Genomic DNA, 22,769 nt, shown 5'->3' on the forward strand with positions numbered 1-22,769 from the left:
GTTAATTATGAGCACTTTATGTATACAATTTTGAATTATGTTTTCATTTTTAGGTGTATTAATAAATGCTAAGTTTTACTAGGATTTAAAGGGCTGACTTTGCTGTTAATTGAATCACTAGAATTCCAGAATTATTAGTACATGTGGCTTTATTATTCTACGCGTTTCAGAGTTCAAGACTCCTTCATCAGGAGCACCACAGGAACATTTCAATACAGTTGACACCACTCTTTAAATAGACAAACAGTTCAATTAACAGCTCCAAAATGGTCACCTGATCAGCAGTGTCAAAAACAATGATAGGTTAATCCATCATTATTTTTATCATATTGTTTTTTAATAAATTGTTTATTCATTGTAACCTATCCATCATGTGCCCATTATGTGTCTTGTCAATGAACTTTGACACTTCTGATCAGGTGACCATTTTGGCGCTGTTATTTGAACTGTTTGTCTATTTAAAGAATGGTGTAACTGTATTGACATGTTCCTGTGGTGTTCCTGATGTAGTCTTGAACTCTGAAACGCGTAGAATAATAAAGCCACATGTACTAATAATTCTGGAATTCTAGTGATTCAGCAGCGCAGATGTATACCACAGTCATCCCAACCAGAGATATTTGGTTGTTTTAAGGGAATGACGACTGCTTCTGGAGCGCCCCCAGTGCCGCAGGGCTGAGGGGTACCCGGTACCGGGCCTCTGAGTCTCTTGTTCTGGGGTTGTCACGGTGGCTAGACCCGGTCCGTGACCCTGCTGGGGGGCGTCCAGTGAAAGTGTGGTAGTGAGGTTGCGGTGTTGTGCAGGTCGCAGTAAATAACGAGGACACCAGGGTGTAGTCTCTTTACCTCTTTACTGAAGATCTCTTGAGTCCTCAATCCGGAATACGGTTAACCAGGCTGCGCAAGTCCGGCCGGTCCGATGGCACCTCCAGAGTTCCCTTTGCAGGTGGAAATCTGTGCCTTCCTGCGCTATGTGTTGTGGTCCTCCCCTGCTGTGCTTACGGGATAGTCCCCACAACTGTTGTGTCTGTTTCTCGTGTTCCCTCACAACTCGATTAGATGATGTTCTGCTAATCCTCCGTCCCTCCCGGTGTTATGGTTGGGACGCACCCGTATGACGGGTAGGCTCGGCGCTCTTCCGGGACCCTAGAGTCACCCCTCTCCACAGGTTGCCCCCTATGTCTTCTTAGGTGATTTAGGTGAGACAGCCCGCCTATGACTGACTGTCCTGCCGTTGGTTTGAAGTATTGCCTGAAGCTATATATAGAAATACTTCCTCGGCGTTCCGGCCGCCGGCTGTGCGCCTCAGTAGGATGTTGCCTCGGTCTTACAGCACGACTCCTACTGGTATTCTCCTTGTTGCTTTGATCTCGTTTCTCACTCAGCACAATATATCTCGCTTCTGATCCTTTCTTAGGGCACCGCCGCTATGCTGAGCAGGCACGGTCCCATGACGTTCTCTCTCGTTGCCAGGCCTCTGTCAGGGTCCTAAACCTGACAGGGACCCTACCGAATCTTCCCCCACAACACCCTCTGCCACAAGGTGTTGCCTGGTTCCAACCCAGTCAGCTTTCTCATCTAACTTCCTGCCTGACCCCCAGTTTTACCCACCAGGTGAGGAGTGGCCTAATAAATAGCACCCTTAGCTCCCCCTGGAGGCCCGACTGTGAAATGTATTGGTGTATGTGATACCTGGTCAGATGAACTCCTTCAGTGCCATCAGACGCAACATCACTCCCCTTAGCGGCAGAGCGACATTGCTGCAACGACCAGGACTCTGGGGCGCTGCACTTCAGTGAAGTAATATCTAGATTAAATTATCCTCCCTGCCAATAAAGTTTATTTTTTTCTTCATCGCTTCTAAAGGCTCAACCTTGCACTTCTGACTCCATGGAGCTGAAGGCTCGGAAAAAGCATTGTTCCCATTCCTGACGCAGAATGGTTCTACATTCTATTTCAACCTTTTCACAGTTCTGAAAAAGGATGGTTTAGTCAAGCCCATTCTGGTCTTGAAGAAACATAACCGATATGTGCAGGTCCTAAGATTTCACATGGAATTCCTGCATTCTATAATCGTATCACTAGAGCCAGAAAAATTATTTGGTAGACTTTTACAACTCGTATTTTTCCATCATACATGACGGCACCACGAGAGAGGGGATGCGCCCATCAAGGACAGGAAACCTTCAAGATAAAAGGGGCGGCTCCTCTCTCCACATCAGTTGGTTTCCTGTCCTTGACGGGGAACCCTCAAGATGGAAGACGTCTGATGAAGATGGAAGACGTCTGATGAAGATTGAAGAGGATGCCGGGGCCTGGGTCGGGTGGATTTGGGCAGGCGCTGGTCTGCTGCACCCGTCACCACCCGTAGTCGCCTCGGGGGTCAATGTATACCATGCCCCCCCTGAGCGAAGCATGGCCAAAGCCCGCGAGGCGAACGCCCGGGTGAAGATTCTCCACGGGGGCCGCAGGTGCGCTCTCCCCCCTGTCGAGTAAAAATCCTGCTGTCCACGGGGGTCACCTTTTGGGTCCCCCCCCCCCCCGTTGACTAAAGGTGGCCATGCAGCCCGTGAGGCACATCGGTGCCCGGGCTTAGTAAGTCTCCTCGGAGGTAGGGGCCCTCCCTGTTGAGTTTCTAAAAGCAGGTCTCCCCCCCCTTCCCCCACCTCCCTGACGGTACCTGAGGTACAGAAGCGGTGTCCAGAAAGTGGTGAGGTAACTGCGGCATGGACGCTCCAGGAAGCCTCCCTCCAGCGACACCAGGTATCCAGGTACGGAGGTACGTGCGTGCGCTCGGCACGCGGAACGTTTAATGCGGGCAGAGGGGCAGGGGGACCAGAATCTTCGGCGCACACCGGCAGTAAAAGCCGGGTGCGCGCCCGGAAGTGAAGGAGCGTGCACCGGAAATAATAGCCGTGTGCATGCGTGGGACCCGGCGGCAGCACTCGGAGGCAGGATCAGCCTGGTGAATGGAGCGCGCACCGGAGGTGGTTCCCGGGTGCGCGCTCTGGCATCACTTTACTGCGGCCGACAATGGCAGGATCAACCAGGTGTATGGAGCGCGCACCGGAGGTGGTTGCCGGGTGCGCACTTTGGCATATTTACACAGTGCAGGCGTTGCGCTGGCGGCGGCAGGATCAACCAGGTGATTGATCGCATCTATGAGCACCGGAAGTGGTGCAGGCACGATCAGCCAGGTAATCAAATCATGACAGGTGCGCACATGCACCTGACTAACGGAGTAACCAGTAATGGCAGGATCAACCAGGTGATTCATAAACAAAAAAAAAAAAAGTGAATCTATTTAAACAAGCCAGAAACGCTGCCCTGTGTCACTAAAACCAGGTCAGGTTGAAGGTGACTACTCTTGCTAAGTGTTAATGTGTATAATGGAGAGCCTTTCACCAGAGCATTTGATGCCACAGCAAGAGATGCAGGAGAGGCGGTCTCGCTCAAGCGAAAAGAGCCAGTGCCGCCATGGCAGCAGCAGAAGCCGCTCGGACAGCGTACGGACGGATCGCCATACCAAGGAGGGGTCCCTAGTCTCAGTGAGAGACACGGCGAAATCCAGCCAACCTCCGGATCCGGTACCCGTACTTTGAAAACGTCCAAGTGGTGAGTGATCTGCGAGACAGTCCAGCACGCTAATGTCTGTTCTTTTCTCTTCTCTTATCTCCGTCTCTCCCCTCTTTTCTTACATACATTGCGGGGTGGAGTATAGGAGGTCCCCAAAAAGTGTAAGGGAAAAACTAAAAATAAGGAGTGTCCCTTATGTAAAAAGCCCTTAAACACATCTTTGGGTAAAAGACTGTGTCAGAAGTGTATCAACAGGACGGTGGCGGAGGAAACACCCTCCTTTACGGACAACCTAAGATCCCTGATGCAGACCGAGGTCTCGAAGTCCGTAAAAGCATTGCAGTCAGCTGACACAGATGCCAGATCTAGGGACAGATCCAGCCCTTCAGTAGGATCCCAAAGAGATTCCTCGGGGTCAGAGCAGGATTCAGATACAGGCCGCTGCTCTGATAGTAGCTGAGGAGGAAGACCTCTTTCCAACAGAGGCTACGGATAGGCTTATTAAAGCTGTTCGCTCTACCATGGGGCTGGTAGATGAGAAGGCCAAAAAGACAGCCCAGGAACTTATGTTCAGTGGCCTACAAAAGAAAAAACGGAGGTCATTCCCTGTTAATGAACAAATTCAAGAACTGATTAAAAGGGAATGGCAAAAGCCAGAAAAAAGGTCCCAGTTAACCACCTCCCTAAAAAGAAGGTACCCTTTTGAAGAGGAGGCGGCCTCATCTTGGGACAGAGCCCCAAAAATTGATGTGGCGGTCTCCAAAGTTGCCAGGAAATCCTCCCTGCCATTCGAGGACCTAGGTTCTCTAAAAGAACCTCTGGATAGGAAGGTGGACAGTTCCCTGAAGACAGCTTGGGAAGCCTCAGCAGGAGCACTAAGGTCAGCCATCGCGGCCATTTGTGTAGCCAGATCCCTTAAAATCTGGATAGACAACCTGGAGGAGCAGGTAGAGAAAAAAGTTCCCAGGGAAACTATCCTGGAGGCAATACCAACTATGAAAGCAGCGGCGGTGTTTCTAGCTGAAGCATCAGCGGACTCGGCTAGGCTGGCAGCAAAATCAGCAGCGTTAGCCAACACAGGACGCCGTGCCGTATGGCTTAAATGCTGGCCAGGAGATACTCAGGCGAAGATGAAGCTCTGCTCTTTGCCTTGTGAGGGGAACTTCCTCTTCGGACCGGCTTTAGATGAGGTATTGGAGAAAGCCGGGGATAAAAAGAAGAACTTCCCGAAACAGCCATTTCAGCCCTTTCGTCGCTCCTTTCGGAGAGGTCAAAAATTCCGGAGGCAGCAGTACAGAGACCGAGACAGGAGCAACCTGGACAAGCGACCCAGGGGAGGAAAGGACTTCTATTTTGGCAAGTCCCCCAGAGACACCAAAAAACCCTCCCAGTGACTGTCCTTCTCAGGTGGGAGGGAGGCTCTCTCACTTCCTTCCAGCCTGGGAGAGGATCTCATCCAGCATATGGATCCGGCAGATCGTAGGATCAGGCCTAAAACTAAAATTTCACCACTGGCCTCCAAGAAGGTATATGCAGACCCCGGTACAATCCTCTCAGGAGAAACAAGACAGTCTGGAAGGAGAAGTAACATCACTCCTAGACAAACACGTCTTGGAAGAAGTTCCTATAGAGGAAAGAAGGGAAGGATTTTATTCCCCTCTTTTTCTCATAAAAAAACCAGACAACTCCTGGAGGACAATAATAAATTTAAAAGGCCTCAACAGATTTCTTGTAATACCATCATTCAAGATGGAGACCATAAAATCAGCGGTGAAACGTCTCTATCCCCAGTGTTACATGTCCGTCCTCGACCTCAAGGACGCTTATTATCACGTCCCAATCAGACAACAAGATCGTCGGTTTCTCAGAGTGGCAGTCCAGATGGGGTCCCAGCTGCGTCACTTCCAGTACAGGGCTCTGCCCTTTGGGATAGCAACAGCCCCACGCGTATTTACGAAGCTGATAGCAGAGGTCGCGGCACATCTCAGGGAAAAAGACACTCTGATAATACCCTACCTGGACGACTTCCTGATAGTGGGGAAGAACTTTTCTCACTGTCAGGAGCAGGTCAGGATAGTGATGGACACTCTTCAGACACTGGGATGGCAACTAAATCTCAAGAAGTCCAAGCTAGAGCCAGCTATGGTCCAGAATTTCCTGGGGATAACGGTAGACTGCGTGGCACAGGAGTATCGCCTCCCAGAAGAAAAAGAGGAAAAAATCAAACAGATGATTATGGCCACTTTAAAAAAACCGGAAATGACTTTAAGAAGGGCCATGTCGGTGTTAGGATCCCTAACCTCCTGCATACCGGCAGTAAAATGGGCCCAGTTCCATGCAAGAGAACTGCAATGGTGTGTGCTGCAGAACGACCGGGAACTTCAGGGGCAGTTGGAGCAGAAGCTCACTCTCATACTCTCTGTGCTCCAATCTCTCAGATGGTGGTTACAGATAGTCATCCCCGAGAGGAGTTCCCTGGACATTCACTGGACATTCACTGGACATTCACAGCCTCCAAGGTGATCACAACAGACGCCAGTCCGTGGGGGTGGGGAGCCCACTCAGACACACTATGGGTCCAAGACCCCTGGGCTCAAGAGGAGAAAGATCTATCCTCAAACGAGTGGGAGCTCCTAGCAATAGAAAAGGCGCTAGAGAGATTACTTCCTCACTTGGCAGGGCATCATGTGAGAGTCCTATCGGACAACCGAACAGCGGTCGCATACGTGAACCACCAGGGAGGCACCCGCTCTCGGGCTCTGATGCACGTAACCACAAGACTCATGTCTCTAGCCGAAAGGCACCTCCTGTCATTATCGGCCCTGCATATCCGAGGCGTGGACAACATAAAGGCAGACTTTTTAAGCAGGAACCACTTGAGGCAAGGAGAATGGTCCCTAAAGTCCGTTTTTCAACGGATAGTGCACATGTGGGGAAAACCCAAGGTAGACCTCTTTGCCTCAAAAGTCAACAAGAAAGTCCAAAAGTTCTGCTTCCTGAACCCAGCAGACAGGCCGTTGGCAGTAGACGCCTTCAGCATAGAATGGACGTCAGGACTCCTGTATGCCTTCCCACCGATATGTCTAATCCCAGTGGTTCTGAGGAAGATCAGGGAGGACAAGGCCAGGGTAATTGTCATAGCTCCCTTCTGGCCGAAAAGACCGTGGTTTTACTGGCTGAGAGTGATGTCAGTGACGGACCCATGGGTTCTCCCGGAAGACCAGGACCTTCTAACTCAGGGTCCCTTCAACCACCTGCAGAACTCCGGGCTTCATTTGACAGCCGGGCTTCATTTGACAGCCTGGCTTTTGAGCGGTCGTTACTAGAGAAAGAAGGGTTCTCAGCTGCGTTAATATCCACCTTGCTCAGCAGCAGAAAACCAGTAACGACCAAGATCTATGGGAGAATGTGGAAGAAATTCCTCTCCAGCTCAGGGCCAATACAGGAAGGGGAGGTCCCAATAGTGGCAATACTGGAGTTCCTGCAGAAGGGCTTAGATCTGGGGTTAGCTGTTCGTACCCTCAAAGTACACATTTCAGCCTTAGCAGCCCTATTTAACTGGGACCTGGCAAGTAATAGGTGGGTGGTGAGATTTGTCCGAGCCTGTAGTAGAGCTGACTCTGTTCCATCTCCTACTCCTCCACCATGGGATCTAAATCTAGTGCTAACAGCCATGACGGAAAGCCCCTTTGAGCCGTTAAATACAACTTCTGATAAAATACTAACATTAAAAACAGCTTTGTTAGTGGCCCTTACATCGGCCCGTAGGGTGGGGGATTTACACGCGTTGTCAGCTGACCCCCCTTACACACAAATCATGGACGATAGGGTTGTATTAAAATTAGATCCGGCATGTCTCCCCAAAGTGGTATCGAGATTTCATAGGGCTCAGGACATAACCCTACCCTCTTTCTGTCCCAATCTCAGTAACAAAAAAGTGGAGAGACTCCATTGCCTAGACGTTAGGAGATGTATCCTACAGTATCTAGAGGTGACAAAATCCTGGAGGAAGCAAAGGGCTTTATTTGTTTCATTCCAGGGGTCAAGGAAGGGCCTTAAAGCCTCAAAACAGACTATAGCTAGATGGGTGAGAGAGGCCATTATTCTAGCGTATAGTAGTGCAGGCAGGGTTGTTCCACAGGGTCTGAAAGCCCACTCCACGAGGGCCATGGCGACGTCGTGGGCGGATAGAGCAGATGCTACCATCGACCAAATCTGTAAGGCGGCCACTTGGTCCTCTCCGTCTACATTTTTTAAACACTATAGGCTAGACCTATCTGCTACCTCTGATCTCACATTTGGGAGAAGAGTGTTACAAGCAGTGATCCCTCCCTAAAGAGAATACAAATCTCTGTAACTCTCTCGTGCCGTCATGTATGATAGAAAAACACAGGTATTACATACCTGGTAATGTGTTTTTTCGTGAGACATGACGGCACCCTTATATTCCCACCCTTTTGATCACGTCATTAGTTGGGTGCATTATTAGCATTATTTGTATTATACACTCCCTGGGGTATCGGTGAATAGAACCGTATAGGATGTATTATTTATGTGTACACTAACCAGCGGAGTTCCTCTCGTACTCTGTAAACAACTGATGTGGAGAGAGGAGCTGCCCCTTTTATCTTGAAGGTTTCCTGCCCTTGATGGGCGGATCCCCTCTCTCGTGGTGCCGTCATGTCTCATGAAAAAACACATTACCAGGTATGTAATACCCGTGTTTTTGCAACCCCTTTTTGCAAGTCTGATCAGCAATTTCTTTGCTTCACTGCTGATTCTCCTGAATTGCAGTTTGTGACACTGCCTTTTAGACTAGCTCCCAGGGCCTTCACAAAGTATCTCTCCATGACATTCCCTCATGCCAGACTGGTCAGTCATCGCTTTATATGAATAATCTTTTGGTGTAGTCACCATTCAGGGAGTAGAACCTGTCCAGTCTCCAACTCACCTTGGAATTCTTCACTTAAATCATCAACAGGCAGAAGTTAGGTCTAACGCCATCCCAGCACCTGGAATTTCTTGGCACTCGAGTGGGTTAAGTCTTCGTTTCCCCAGACAAGCTTTCTTCTTCGAGATGGAGTGACGCATTTTCAGATAGAAATCTCGCTCTCAATCTGTTTTTAGATGATTGTTCTGGGTAGTACTATGGTCTCAATCTTAAAAGTGGTACTTTGTGCCCAATTTTACACCTGTCTACTACAACATTCTATCCGGTTTCTCTGAATTTAATCAGTGGTCTCTTTGGACCGTCACATCCATCTCTTTATTCAAGTCTGCATAAAGCTTCTGTTGGTGGCTGACAGCCTACATTCTGCTTTCCGGGCAATCAATCCATCCATCCTTCCTTCCTCCCCAATTGCATGTCATTACCACTGATACCAGTCTCTCAGGCTGCGAAGCGGACGTTCAACCATCACGCCACTCTGGGTCCCTGGTTTCTAGCGGAATTCCTGCCACAAGATCTATCTTATTGAATTGAGACCCAATTTTATAGCCTTTTTCCCACTGGTACTCACATCTCAGTGACCACCTACTTCAAGTGCAGACAGGCCACTTTAGTTGACTTGTGTATCTTAACTATCCAGGAGGCACCAGGAGCAGAGAAACTCTTGATCCAGCAAAGTGGTCTTTACCCCCCTGAGCTCTCAGCAAGCTCTGCTTTCGCTGGGTCACTTCTGATGTAGACGTCCTGGCAAGTTTGAATCCCAATCTGTTACTAGTTCCTGGGACCAGAGGGTGATAATGTCACTCGTAGGAAAGAGTACTTTCTGCTCCATCTCTTCCCTTCTAGTCTGTGTTCTCAAGTGGGAGATGAGGGAGGACATTCATGATTGCTCTGGACTATCCTTGCCAGGCATGGTGCAAAAATCACAAGACGGATTTCATCAACCAAGGTATCATTATAATCAGTATAACTGTGCTGACCTGACAGTGTGTGTAGGTTACTGTGCACAATCCTGCTGACAGGTTCCCTTTACGGAGGATCTGATTGGCAGTGTGTGTCCGGCAGTGATTTCACATACTGCACTCCAAAAGCAACAAATTGGAGTATGTCTGCAATGGAGCGATGCAGAGCAACGCAGAAAGAAGTGGTAGAATCCGGGAGCTTAGGCATGACTACTAGGTATTAAACTTTTTTTAAGCTAGTGACAGGTCCTTTCTTTTTTTTTTTTTTTTTTTTTTTAGTAGACCACCTTTTTTCAGACTTAATAACAATGGTTTTGTTTGTAGGATTGGCAAGGTTTAGACATGACTGAAATGTGTTTTTGCCACTATGTTCACATGGGAATAATATATAGCTTTGTATGAACTATTTTCATTCTTATACCTAGCACCTTCTATGGATGAAAACTCTACGGACTACATGAACAACTTTTTAGAAGCAATGATGCTCCTGGAGAGGTCGGACACTGAAAAGAAGGTGAGATCAGCAATTACCTGTATGGTCATAGAACTGTTTAGATGTTGAAAGAAAGGGTCACAGGTTCAGTGAAAGTAGCTGTCCTGTCTACCAGAAGTGAGACAATGAACATTTCAATGAGTATAAGCAGTTGAAACACAATGTATATCAGAAGTAGAGTATAAAGTAATGGAGTAAAAAATGGAAAACATCTGTTTAAAATTATCCAACATCCGTTGGGATCATTTTCATATCCATAATGGATCTGGTAAAAAGAAAAGAAAATGGAAGTCACTGCTGAATACAACCGTAGGCCTCTAAAATTCTAGAGGTTGGGTTCCATAAAACAGGCAGGCTTCATGTTAGTCACGTTCAGAATATGGACAATTCTAGAAAATGGGCACCTACCTTCTGAGAATTTCTTTGGGGATGGATATAGAGATATATATATATATTTATAATCCTCAATGGCCTAATGCAGATTTCTATGAATTCTATATATAGTCTGTTTTCCTGCTGACTGCAGCGAACCTGCTAAAGCAAACCTGACTTGAGAAAAAATGCTATTTGTCTGCAAATATAGGGTTAATCTGCAGGTGAATGGCATTAAAATGCTGCCTTACTGAAAGCATTACCACTGGGAGGAAATTAACTTCTATCCTCCCAGGAGCTGCTGGCTTCACATGCACGCTGCAGACCAAGCTGTCAATCAAAGTGCCAGGGAGTGACCATATTTGCAGCTCACAAAATTGTGGGTGTAATCTCTCCATGCACGTCCTGATGACCGAAAGCAGCTCCCGCAATGATACAAGATCATTTCCCCTCGGGAGCCATTCTTTCATTAAAGCGACGGCTGCATTTTAACTCTATTTCTGTAGATTAACCCTATCTGCAGGTAAATAGCTGTTTTAGTTCAGGACAGATTCTCTTTAAGCAAGAGTCCGTCGGGGAGCCCACTATGTTGGAGAGTTGGTAACCTTTGTCTTCTTGGCTTCTCTGTGCTTATATGACCACTGACCAAATGAAGAATGCGCAGCTCCTTGATATTGTAATAAATCAGCAGAGGGTCTGTGTTGAATAGTGAGGAACTGTTCTCAGTACAAGCTCACCAACAGATTCTCAATTAACTCAGCCAGCAATGTGAAGGGAAACTTAGCCTGCAAAAGTCTGCAAAATTTTTATTTATACTTAGTCTAAAAATATGTTTAGCTGAAAACGCATGTATTTCAGTGAATTCAAAAGAAATTTCTCCCAAAGGTGGCCGTATCCTTTAACCCATTCGTTACGCCTTTTAACAGCAGCAGTTAAGGGACCTTATTCCTCAGCTCCTCTTTTTAACCATGCTGAGAAATAGGTTAGTAACTCCCCACAGCATCAGAACACCTCTGGGGTTTCAGCTGCTGGAGGTAGGCGAGACCTGGAGAACATGATTAGGGCTGGTTTTTCCGGTCCTCTGTCACGTGATCAGTTATTCGTTGAATAATGGTGATCACGTTAAAAAGGAAAAAAAAAAGTCCTATTTCAAATTATTTTTCCCTCCTCTGACATGATCTAACATGTCAAAGAAGAGAGAAATGATGTCCCCAGGCACCCCCCTTCGGTATCGGCAACGCCATCCCCCAGCCCTCCTCCTCCTGTTCCCGCCGAGATCTGCCGGCCAGCCACAGCAGGGATTTTTTCTATTAGTCCCTGACATTGTGATAGAATCTATCACAGTGTTCAAAAGCCCAATATTTGTCATCCCCAAAGTCAGATAAAAAAAAAAATTATAAAAAATTACTACTATTGCGTTAAAGTTTTCTATTATTAGTTTAGTTTTTTTTTTGGGGTAGGCATTCGTAAAATAAAACAATGGCCCACAGAACGTTTACCACGGAGCAGGCGTATGCCCCGCTTTGCTTCAGCAGTTCCAGGCGTGAAACCAAATCTGCTTCTGAAGCAGAATAGTTTTCAGCCAGTGACGACGACGACTCTCCCTCCACGGGATACCACAGCCTGATGATAGGGTGGAGTCTGTCGTCACTGCTGAGTCTGCAGGGCCAGGTTCCGCATTATCCATTGTCATATCCTGACAATGCATTTTCCCCTCCATTTCCCCCATTTTCAGCAGCCTCTGGAATAAAATTAGATGTCTCCAATTTTACCCCCTTTTAGTTTTTCCAAATTTTTGTTACCCCAGAAACCCTACAATTAATTGCGCACCAAATCGCTTTATATACCAGACAATATATTTTACAAAAACCCACTGCCTTTCATTCCCGTTCATTGATCACCACAAATGTCCCTGAAATAAAAAATGTTTTGGGCCTTACCCTCAGCATGGGTTTAGTAAAATATGACCTGACCTGACTAGGTCCCTAAAGAGACAGGTTTTGGAAACTTGTTGAAAAAATGAAAAATTACTGCTAAACTTTTAACCCCTCTAATATCCTAACAAAAAAAAATTATGCTTAAAAAATGATGCAGATGTAAAGTAGGCATATGGGGAATGTAATTTATTAACTATTGTGTGTGTGGTATAACTATCTGATATAAGGGCAAAAAAACTTAGTTTGAAAATTGTCAAAAATTCAATATTTTCATAAACTCAAATCATATCAACCAAAATTTACCACTAATATAAAGTACAATATGTATGTCTCGAATAATCGATCTCTGAATGTCTGAAACATTTCAGAGTTATTACCTAATAAAATGACACTGGTCATATTTCTAAAATTTAGCTTGGCTATTAAGGTCAAAATTGACTGTCACTAACGGGTTAAAGAAAACCTGTCGTCTGATTCATGATGCTCAAACCCCGGGCAGCATTAATAAGATGCTGGCTGCATTATTGAAGGCAGATATATTTTTTTCCGAAACACTTTAGTGTTTAGAGAAAGTCGTTAGAAGATCCAGCCAAGGACTAAAGATGAGACTAGTCCGACTTAATCGCCTCTCGCAGTGCTAAGAAAAGTCGGCCAGGGATGGGACAGGACTAATATCATTTTCAGCTATGGTCCCATTTTTTTTTTTTTTTTTTTTTTTTTTTAAAGTACGTTTTCTCTGAAATACCAGTGCATTTCCAAGAATAACATACCTGGTGCATCACTAATTCATGTTGCCCATGACATGTCCTTTATACAGGTGTACAATTCATCTGTATGAGGCGCCTCCTTTTCTCTTCCTATTTTTGTGCTTAAAAGAATACAAGTGTGATTACGGGAAGTGTTAGAGCAGTTGCTTGTAATAGAGGCTGTCACTCCAGGGAATTTGCTACATAAAATACGTTACAGAAATAGAATTTAAATAACTATTATTTCAGGATCATGTTTGCTTTCTCTACCTATTTTTGGATTAGCTAAATATATCGATCTATATAACTTAAAGGAAAATTAGGAATTTTTCAAAGGAAAGAAACCTTGTCACTGTCACATTGTCGCTTTAATAAATGTTTCATAGGCGCTGTTACAAAAAGTTGCTCAGCTTGAAGATCTCTGTAACAAAAAAGAGAAGTTCATCCAGTCCAACAAAATGATAGTAAAATTCAGAGAAGATCACATCGCTCGACTTGACAAAACCCACAAAGAGGGCCGAAATTCACTTTCAAATAATGAACATGAGGAACTGATTGCCGGAATGAGGGAAGAGCTGCTTGTGTTAAAGGAGCAGGTACAAGTTGTTTAGTTTTTCTTCCACAGTTTTGCTGGTATTTCTGATGAGGTCAGATACTAATGCATGACCACTTTCTTTTTTTTTTTTTTCACACATTGCATTCTTGCGGTGGAACTTAGCATTTTACAGTACCAGCAAAGAGAATTAGATTTCTTAAAGGGAACCTATCGCCCCCAAAATCGAAGATGAGCTAAGCCCACCGGCATCAGGGGCTTATCTACAGCATTCTGTAATGCTGTAGATAAGCCCCCGATATATCCTGAAACATGAGAAAAAGAGGTTAGATTATACTCCCCTGGGGGGGGGGGGCGGTCTGGTCTGATGGGCGTCGCGGTCCGGGGCCTCCCATCTTCTAACGATGATGTCCTCTTCTTGTCCTCACGCTGCGGCTCCTGCGCAGGCGTACTTTGTCTGCCCTGTTGAGGGCAGAGCAAAGTACTGCAGTGCGCAGGTGCCGGGAAAGGTCACAGAGGCCGGAACCGCAGCGTGAAGATAAGAAGAGGACGTCATCTGATGAAGATGGGAGGCGCCAGACCGTGACGCCCATCGGACCGGACCACAGCGGGACCGCCCCTGGGTGAGTATAATCTAACCTCTTTTTCTCATCTTTCAGGATACATCGGGGGCTTATCTGCAGCATTACAGAATGCCGTAGATAAGCCCCTGATGCTGGTGCGCTTAGCTCATCGTCAATTTTTTTTTTTTTTTTTAAGGGAGGGGGGGACAGGTTCCCTTTAAATCTCATGTACACACTGCTTTATTTTTCCTTTTTCCTTGCAAATTTGAACCTTCAAAGCATTTTTTCAAAGCTGCACAGGTCAATTCTTTAAGCGTTTTTGCAGCATTTTGTGATCTTTCAAGTCAATGGGTTAAAATTGCATGCAAAAACACATTTCACACAGCATCTTTGAGGCACAAAAATCAAATCTGCTGCAAGTACTCAACATGGGCACATAGCCTTAGTCTTACATCATAGTGGTGTAGTGTGGATACAGATTACTGTTCACATAATGCAGTATTAGCCACTTAGGATGCGACCAAATAGCCAGACAATATCTGTGTCCATGTTCAGCCGCTTCATCTTATAAGATCCTTAATGTACATGTAAATCTGTTTAGATTACCTTTTAGGTTTTCCTGTGTTTCTTTTTGTTCCTATCAATTCTAAACTACAGGTATCTCTAACCTCTCCTAGGATTTTTTTTTTCCAACAAGAGCGTTTGTTTTGTATATGTTTGTTTTTTAACTTATTTTATTTTGTCCTTTTTTTAATAACCAATCACCAGATTGAGCACCACCCCCGCGTAGCAAAGTATGCCCTAGAGAACCATAGCCTTAGAGAGGAGAATAAAAGCTTGCGTTCTCTTCAGTCTGTAAAACGGGCTCAAGAAATTCATAGTCAAATGATTGCAGATCTTGAGAGAGCTTTCCAGGAGGCATCTTCAGCAATTAAGAGCAATGGAGGTAAGAAAAAAAAAATGTTGCAAAATTCGTTTCATGCACAGGATATGCTGGCTTTTTTGTTTCTGTATACATGCTCCCTTTCTATCACTCCATTGCATATATATTAGAATATAGATAGAGAGATATAGATATATATAGATGTGTAAATATATATAATATAAATATTCAGCATGCATAAGCTTGGCCGATGGTAACACAGTAGACCAATTTAAAAATAAGGGGAGACATCAGTGCCGCATTGCGATTTCTTATAGCAGTCATAAATGTTTACAAAATGTGTTGTATTTTTCTGTCACCCATGACCGCACCAATAAACGGGAATATAAGGGTGCTGTCATGGGTTCCAAAAAACCCACATTACAGTTAAATAATATACGTGTTTTTCTGTCACCCATGAGAGCACCCTTATATTCCTGTTTGGTGCTGTCATGAGTTCCAAAACAACACATTACCAGTAAGTACCGGTAATATACATGTTTTTTTTCTCTATGGCTGCAAGTTAGAAGTGACTCACATGCTATAGGCTTCAATGCAAGTTCTATCCAATTTTTTTCGGCTAAATCATAGCCCTAAAATAGTGGCATGAGAGCAAGTCGCAGATAAGATAGACAGATGTTATTTGTTGCATGACTTTCCTGAGCATTGCTGTTGCATGACCCGTTGCCCCAGCTTGTTATATTCAGGTTGCAGGGTGTATTCTTCGCCTTTTGGTGGGGCATCATGATAGGGCTCAGACTATGGGCAATAAGCCTCGTGATTAGCCAGATTTCATGTAAACATTTATAACTTGTTACATAGAACTGGAAAAAAAATAAAAAGCACAATTCAGCAGCTTTCGGTAAGCAAATAATTTTGTTATATTTGTATATGTTTCCATGGCAAAGTATTTGCTTTTCCATTTTAGCTCCTTGATTTGAACAAATCTATTATATCACTATTTCTGTAGTTTATCACTGTATTCCGCGTCCCAGAATGTTGTACAATTCTTTGGCAAGTGGTAAGACCGTGAATGCTCTCACCAAATGCTGATCTTAAATGTTTTAATACTGTTCTAGGCGCTCAGTATAAGCCTACTATAAGCAGATGAGTTACATGATACTATTCTATCTGTGATGAGAGGTAACCAACATGAAAGTTGTACTTGTGCCTAACTTCTTTTCCTCACCAGTTCGACCCCTGCAATCGGCACCAATAGCCACAGATAATAATTTGGCTTCTACTGAAAAGTTGAAGGAAAAACTGTTGCAACTCCAGAGTGAGCTGGCCTCCGCAAAACAAGAATATGAAGAATTCAAAGAGCTGACCAAGTGAGTTATAATGTTTAGAGGACCACTCGGTTTATGTACAAGGTTTTATGCACTGATGATTAAGCAAAAAAAAAAACGTTCCTGTTCAGCTCTACCTTTCAGAAGAGATCAATACCTGGTGCTTACATCTCTTTATGTAGATGCTTTCTTTGCACTGATTGGATGGAAAGAGACTCTCCAGAATTTGTGCTGAGCTCTATGCAACCAGGACACTTTCTGTCACTTATAAAGAATGGACCGATTCATCCAGATTGGTGTGTGTGTGGTACTCCAGGCTTGATGAATAGTGCCATTGATTAACACTTACCAAATTAATTAATAGGCATGCTCCTCCTAATGAATTTGGCAAATTTTTTTCTTACATGAGCCACCAAAAATATTGTACTCCAGCCAAGGACTGGAATACATGTCTGTCATAATTTACACCACTTCTGTGGAGTATATTATGACAAATTTGATGGGCGCCCCCATGACGACGCCATGCTTTTTTTTCATTTTTCAGAAAGTTATTTGAACTGAAATTAAAAAGTCAAAAGCTGCAAGATTTTTGCGCAACTTCCATAGTCTGGTGAAAAACTGGGCAATAAAAAGGCCTCAATGAGTATAGGAGCTTTCTTAATTCCATTGCGGAGTAACTTTTTTTTTTTTTTTTTTCAGGTGCTTCTCACAAAATTAGAATATTATCAAAAAGTTAACTTCAGTTCTACAATGCAAAAAGTGAAACTCCCATGTTATATAGATGATTATGGCTTACAGCCAATGAAAACCCAAAAGTCATTATCTCAGTAAATTACAATACTTTTTAACACCAGCTTGAAAAATTATTTTAAAATGCGAAATGTTGGCCTACTAAAATGTATGTTCAATAAATGCACTCAGTACTTGTTCGGGGCTCCTTTTGCATCAATTACTGCATCAATGCTGCATGGCATGGAAGTGATCAGCCTGTGGCGCTACTGAGGTGTTATGGAAGCCCAGGTTGCTTTGATAGCAGCCTTCAGCTCGTCTGCATTGTTTGGTTTGGTGTCTCTCATCTTCCTCTTGACAATACCTCATAGATTCTCTATGGGGTTAAGGTCAGGCGAGTTTGCTGGCCAATCAAGCACATTGATACTGTTTTTAACCCCTTCATGACCCAGCCTATTTTGGCCTTAATGACCTTGCCGTTTTTTGCAATTCTGACCAGTGTCCCTTTATGAGGTAATAACTCAGGAACGCTTCAACGGATCCTAGCGATTCTGAGATTGTTTTTTCGTGACCTATTGGGCTTCATGTTAGTGGTAAATTTAGGTCGATAATTTCTGAGTTTATTTGTGAAAAAAACGGAAATTTGGCGAAAATTTAGAAAATTTCGCAATTTTCACATTTTGAATTTTTATTCTGTTAAACCAGAGAGTTATGTGACACAAAATAGTTAATAAATAACGTTTCCCACATGTCTACTTTACATCAGCACAATTTTGGAAACAATTTTTTTTTTTTGCTAGGAAGTTATAAGGGTTAAAATTTGACCAGTGATTTCTCATTTTTACAACAAAATTTACAAAACCATTTTTTTTAGGGACCACCTCACATTTGAAGTCATTTTGAGGGTTCTATATGGCTGAAAATACCCAAAAGTGACACCATTCTAAAAACTGCACCCCTCAAGGTGCTCAAAACCACATTCAAGAAGTTTATTAACCCTTCAGGTGTTTCACAGCAGCAGAAGCAACATGGAAGTAAAAAATGAACATTTAACTTTTTAGTCACAAAAATGATCTTTTAGCAACAATTTTTTTATTTTCCCAAGGGTAAAAAGAGAAACTGGACCAGGGACGTTGTTGTCCAATTTGTCCTGAGTACGCTGATACCTCATATGTGGGGGTAAACCACTGTTTGGGCGCACGGCAGGGCTCGGAAGGGAAGGAGCGCCATTTGACTTTTTGAATGAAAAATTGGCTCCAATCTTTAGCGGACACCATGTCGCGTTTGGAGAGCCCCCGTGTGCCTAAACATTGGAGCTCCCCCACAAGTGACCACATTTTGGAAACTAGACCCCCCCAAGGAACTTATCTAGAAGCATAGTGAGCATTTTAAACCCCCAGGTGCTTCACAAATTGATCCGTAAAAATGAAAAAGTACTTTTTTTCCACACAAAATTTCTTTTAGCCTCAATTTTTTCATTTTCACATGGGCAACAGGATAAAATGGATCCTAAATTTTGTTGGGCAATTTCTCCTGAGTACACCAATACCTCACATGTGGGGGTAAACCACTGTTTGGGCACATGGTAAGGCTCGGAAGGGAAGGAGCGCCATTTGACTTTTTGAATGGAAAATTAGCTCCAATCGTTAGCGGACACCATGTCGCGTTTGGAGAGCCCCTGTGTGCCTAAACATTGGAGCTCCCCTACAAGTGACCCCATTTTGGAAACTAGACCCCCCAAGGAACTTATCTAGATGCATAGTGAGCACTTATAACCCCCAGGTGCTTCACAGAAGTTTATAACGCAGAGCCGTGAAAATAAAAAAATAATTTTTCTTTCCTCAAAAATGATTTTTAGCCCAGAATTTTTTATTTTCCCAAGGGTAATAGGAGAAATTGGACCCCAAATGTTGTTGTCCAGTTTGTCCTGAGTACGATGATACCCCATATGTGGGGGTAAACCACTGTTTGGGCGCACGGAAGGGAAGGCACGCCATTTGGCTTTTTGAATGGAAAATTAGCTCCAATCATTAGCGGACACCATGTCGCGTTTGGAGAGCCCCTGTGTGCCTAAACATTGGAGCTCCTGCACAAGTGACACCATTTTGGAAACTAGACCTCCCAAGGAACTAATCTAGATGTGTGGTGAGCACTTTGAACCCCCAAGTGCTTCACAGAAGTTTATAACGCAGAGCCATGAAAATAAAAAATAATTTTTCTTTTCTCAAAAATGATTTTTTTAGCCCACAATTTTTTATTTTCCCAAGGGTAACAGGAGAAATTGGACCCCAAAAGTTGTTGTCCAGTTTCTCCTGAGTACGCTGATACCCCATATGTGGGGGTAAACCACTGGTTTGGCACACGTCGGGGTTCGGAAGGGAAGTAGTGACGTTTTGAAATGCAGACTTTGATGGAATGCTCTGCGGGCATCAGGTTGCGTTTGCAGAGCCCCTGATGTGCCTAAACAGTAGGAACTCCCCACAAGTGACTCCATTTTGGAAACTAGACCCCCAAGGGAACTTATCTAGATGTGTGGTGAGCACTTTGAACCCCCAAGTGCTTCACAGAAGTTTATAACGCAGAGCCGTGAAAATAATAAATGTGTTTCCTTTCCTCAAAAATATTTTTTTAGCCCAGAATTTTTTATTTTTGCAAGAGTAACAGGAGAAATTGGACCCCAAAAGTTGTTGTCCAGTTTCTCCTGAGTACGCTGATACCCCATATGTGGGGGTAAACCACTGTTTGGGCACATGCCGGGGCTCGGAAGGGAAGTAGTGACGTTTTGGAATGCAGACTTTGATGGAATGGTCTGCGGGCATCATGTTACGTTTGTAGAGCCCCTGATATGCCTAAACAGTAGAAACCCCCCACATTTGACCCCATTTTGGAAACTAGACCCCCCATGGAACTTATCTAGATGTGTGGTGAGCACGTTCAACCCCCAAATGCTTCACAGAAGTTTACAACGCAGAGCCGTGAAAATAAAAAATCATTTTTCTTTCCTCAAAAAATATGTTTTAGCAAGCAATTTTTTATTTTCACAAGGGTAACAGGAGAATTTGGACCCCAATATTTGTTGCCCAGTTTGTTGTGAGTACGCTGATACCCCATATGTGGGGGTAAACCACTGTTTGGGCACACGTCAGGGCTCGGAAGGGAAGTAGTGACATTTGAAATGCAGACTTTGATGGAATGGTCTGCGGGCGTCACATTGCATTTGCAGAGCCCCTGATGTGCCTAAACAGTAGAAACACCCCACAAGTGACCCCATTTTAGAAACTAGACCCCCGAAGGAACTTATCTAGATGTGTGGTGAGCACTTTCAACCCCCAAGTGCTTCACAGAAGTTTATAACGCAGAGCCGTGACAATAAAAAATAATTGTTCTTTCCTCAAAAATTATGTTTTAGCAAGTAATTTTTTATTTTTGCAAGGGTAACTGGAGAAATTGGACCCCAACAGTTGTTGCCCATTTTGTCCTGAGTACGCTGGTACCCCAAATGTGGGGGTAAACCACTGTTTGGGCGCACGTCGGGGCTTGGAAGGGCGGGAGCACCATTTGACTTTTTGAACGCAAGATTGGCTGGAATCAATGGTGGCGCCATGTTGCGTTTGGAGACCCCTGATGTGCCCAAACGGTGGAATCCCCTCAATTCTAACTTCAACACTAACCCCAACACACCCCTAATCCTAATCCCAACTGTAGCCATAACCCTAACCGCAACACACCCGTAACCCTAATTCCAACCCTAATCCTAACCCTAATCCCAACCGTAACCCTAATCCCAACCCTAACCACAAATGTAACCCCAACACACCCCTAACCCTATCCGTAACCCTAACCACAAGCCTAATCTTAACCCTATTTCAAACCCTAGCCCTAATTCCAACCCTAACCCTAAGGCTATGTGCCCACGTTGCGGATTCGTGTGAGATTTTTCCACACGATTTTTGAAAAATCTGCAGGTAAAAGGCACTGCGTTTTACCTGCGGATTTACAGCAGATTTCCAGTGTTTTTTTGTGCGGATTCCTATTGAGGAACAGGTGTAAAACGCTGCGGAATCCGCACAAAGAATTGACATGCTGCGGAAAATACAACGCAGCGTTTCTGCACGGAATTTTCCGCACCATGGGCACAGCGGATTTGGTTTTCCTTAGGTGTACATGGTACTGTAAACCTGATGGAAAACTGCTTCGAATCCGCTGCGGATCCGCGGCCGATCCGCTGCGGATCCGCGGCCGATCCGCTCTGTGTGCACATGCCATAACCCTACCCCTAACCCTACCCGTAACCCTAACCCTACCCCTAACCCTAACCCTAGTTCTAACCCTAGTGGAAAAAGAAAAAAAAATATTTTCTTTATTTTATTATTGTCCCTACCTATGGGGGTGATAAAGGGGGGGGGGGGTTATTTATTATTTTTTTATTTTGATCGCTGTGATAGAACCTACCACAGCGATCAAAATGTACTTGTAATGAATCTGCCGGCTGGCAGATTCGGCGGGCGCACTGCGCATGCGCCCGCCATTTTCCAAGATGGCGGCGCCCATGGAGAAGACGGCTGGACACCGGGAGGGACATGGAAGCTAGGTAAGTATGGGGGGGTGGGATTGGAACACGGGGGGGGGGGGATCGGGGGAGCGGACAGGAGGGAGGAGGGGAGCGGACAGGAGATCGGGGCAGAAAGGACGACTGGGGGGGCGATCGGTGGGGGGGGGGGGCAGATCGGGGTCTCCAGCCATGGCAGATGCTATTGCAGCATCGGCCATGGCTGGATTGTAATATTTCACCATTTTCATAGGTGAAATATTACAAATCGCTCTGATTGGCTGTTTCACTTTCAACAGCCAATCAGAGCGATCGTAGCCACGGGGGGGGTGAAGCCACCCCCCCTGGGCTGAAGTACCACTCCCCCTGTCTCTGCAGATCGGGTGAAAATGGAGTTAACCCCCTTCACCCGATCTGCAGGGATGCGATCTATCCATGACGCCACATAGGCGTCATGGGTCGGATTGGCACGGGTTTTCATGACGCCTACGTGGCGTCATGGGTCGGGAAGGGGTTAAACCATGTATTGGTACTTTTAGCAGTGTGGACAGATGCCAAGTCCTGCTGGAGAATTAAATTTCCATCTCCAAAAAGCTTGTCAGCGGAGGGAAGCATGAAGTGCTCTAAAATTTCCTGGTAGATGGCTGTGCAGACTTTGGTCTTGATAAAGCACAGTGGACCTACACCACCAGATGACATGGCTCCCCAAACCATCACTGATTGTGGATACTTCACACTAGACCTCAAGCAGCTTGGATTGTGGCGCCTCCACTGTTCCTTCAGACTCTGGGACTTTGATTTCCAAATGAAATGCAAAATTTACTTTTCTTTGAAAACAGCACATTAAACCACGGAGCAACAGTCCAGTTCTTTTTCTCCTTGGCCCAGGTAATACACTTCTGGCGTTGTCTTTTGGTCATGAGTGGCTTGACACAAGGACGGTGACACTTGTAGCCCATGTCCTGGATAAGTCTGTGTGTGGTGGCTTTTGAAGCAATGACTCCAGCAGCAGTCCACTCCTTGTGAATCTGCTCCAAATTTTTGAATGGCCTTTTCTTAACAATCATTTCAAGGCTGTGGTTATCCCGGTTGCTTGTCCACTTTTTTTTTTTTTACCACACTCTTTCCTT

General features: G+C 44.9%; 1 protein-coding gene across 1 annotated transcript in view; it reads left to right on the plus strand.

Annotated features, from left to right (window-relative positions):
- KIF15 (kinesin family member 15) overlaps positions 1–22,769 on the plus strand; it is a 169,351-nt gene that overhangs the window by 75,322 nt on the left and 71,260 nt on the right. The window contains exons 12-15 of the mRNA XM_077269093.1: positions 9,912–10,000; positions 13,421–13,630; positions 14,919–15,096; positions 16,265–16,403. Coding sequence (XP_077125208.1) covers positions 9,912–10,000; positions 13,421–13,630; positions 14,919–15,096; positions 16,265–16,403 — 616 coding nt within the window. The remainder of the gene's footprint in view (positions 1–9,911; positions 10,001–13,420; positions 13,631–14,918; positions 15,097–16,264; positions 16,404–22,769) is intronic.

The sequence above is a fragment of the Ranitomeya variabilis genome, chromosome 6 (assembly GCF_051348905.1).
Source record: "Ranitomeya variabilis isolate aRanVar5 chromosome 6, aRanVar5.hap1, whole genome shotgun sequence".
NCBI classification, from domain to species: domain Eukaryota; kingdom Metazoa; phylum Chordata; class Amphibia; order Anura; family Dendrobatidae; genus Ranitomeya; species Ranitomeya variabilis.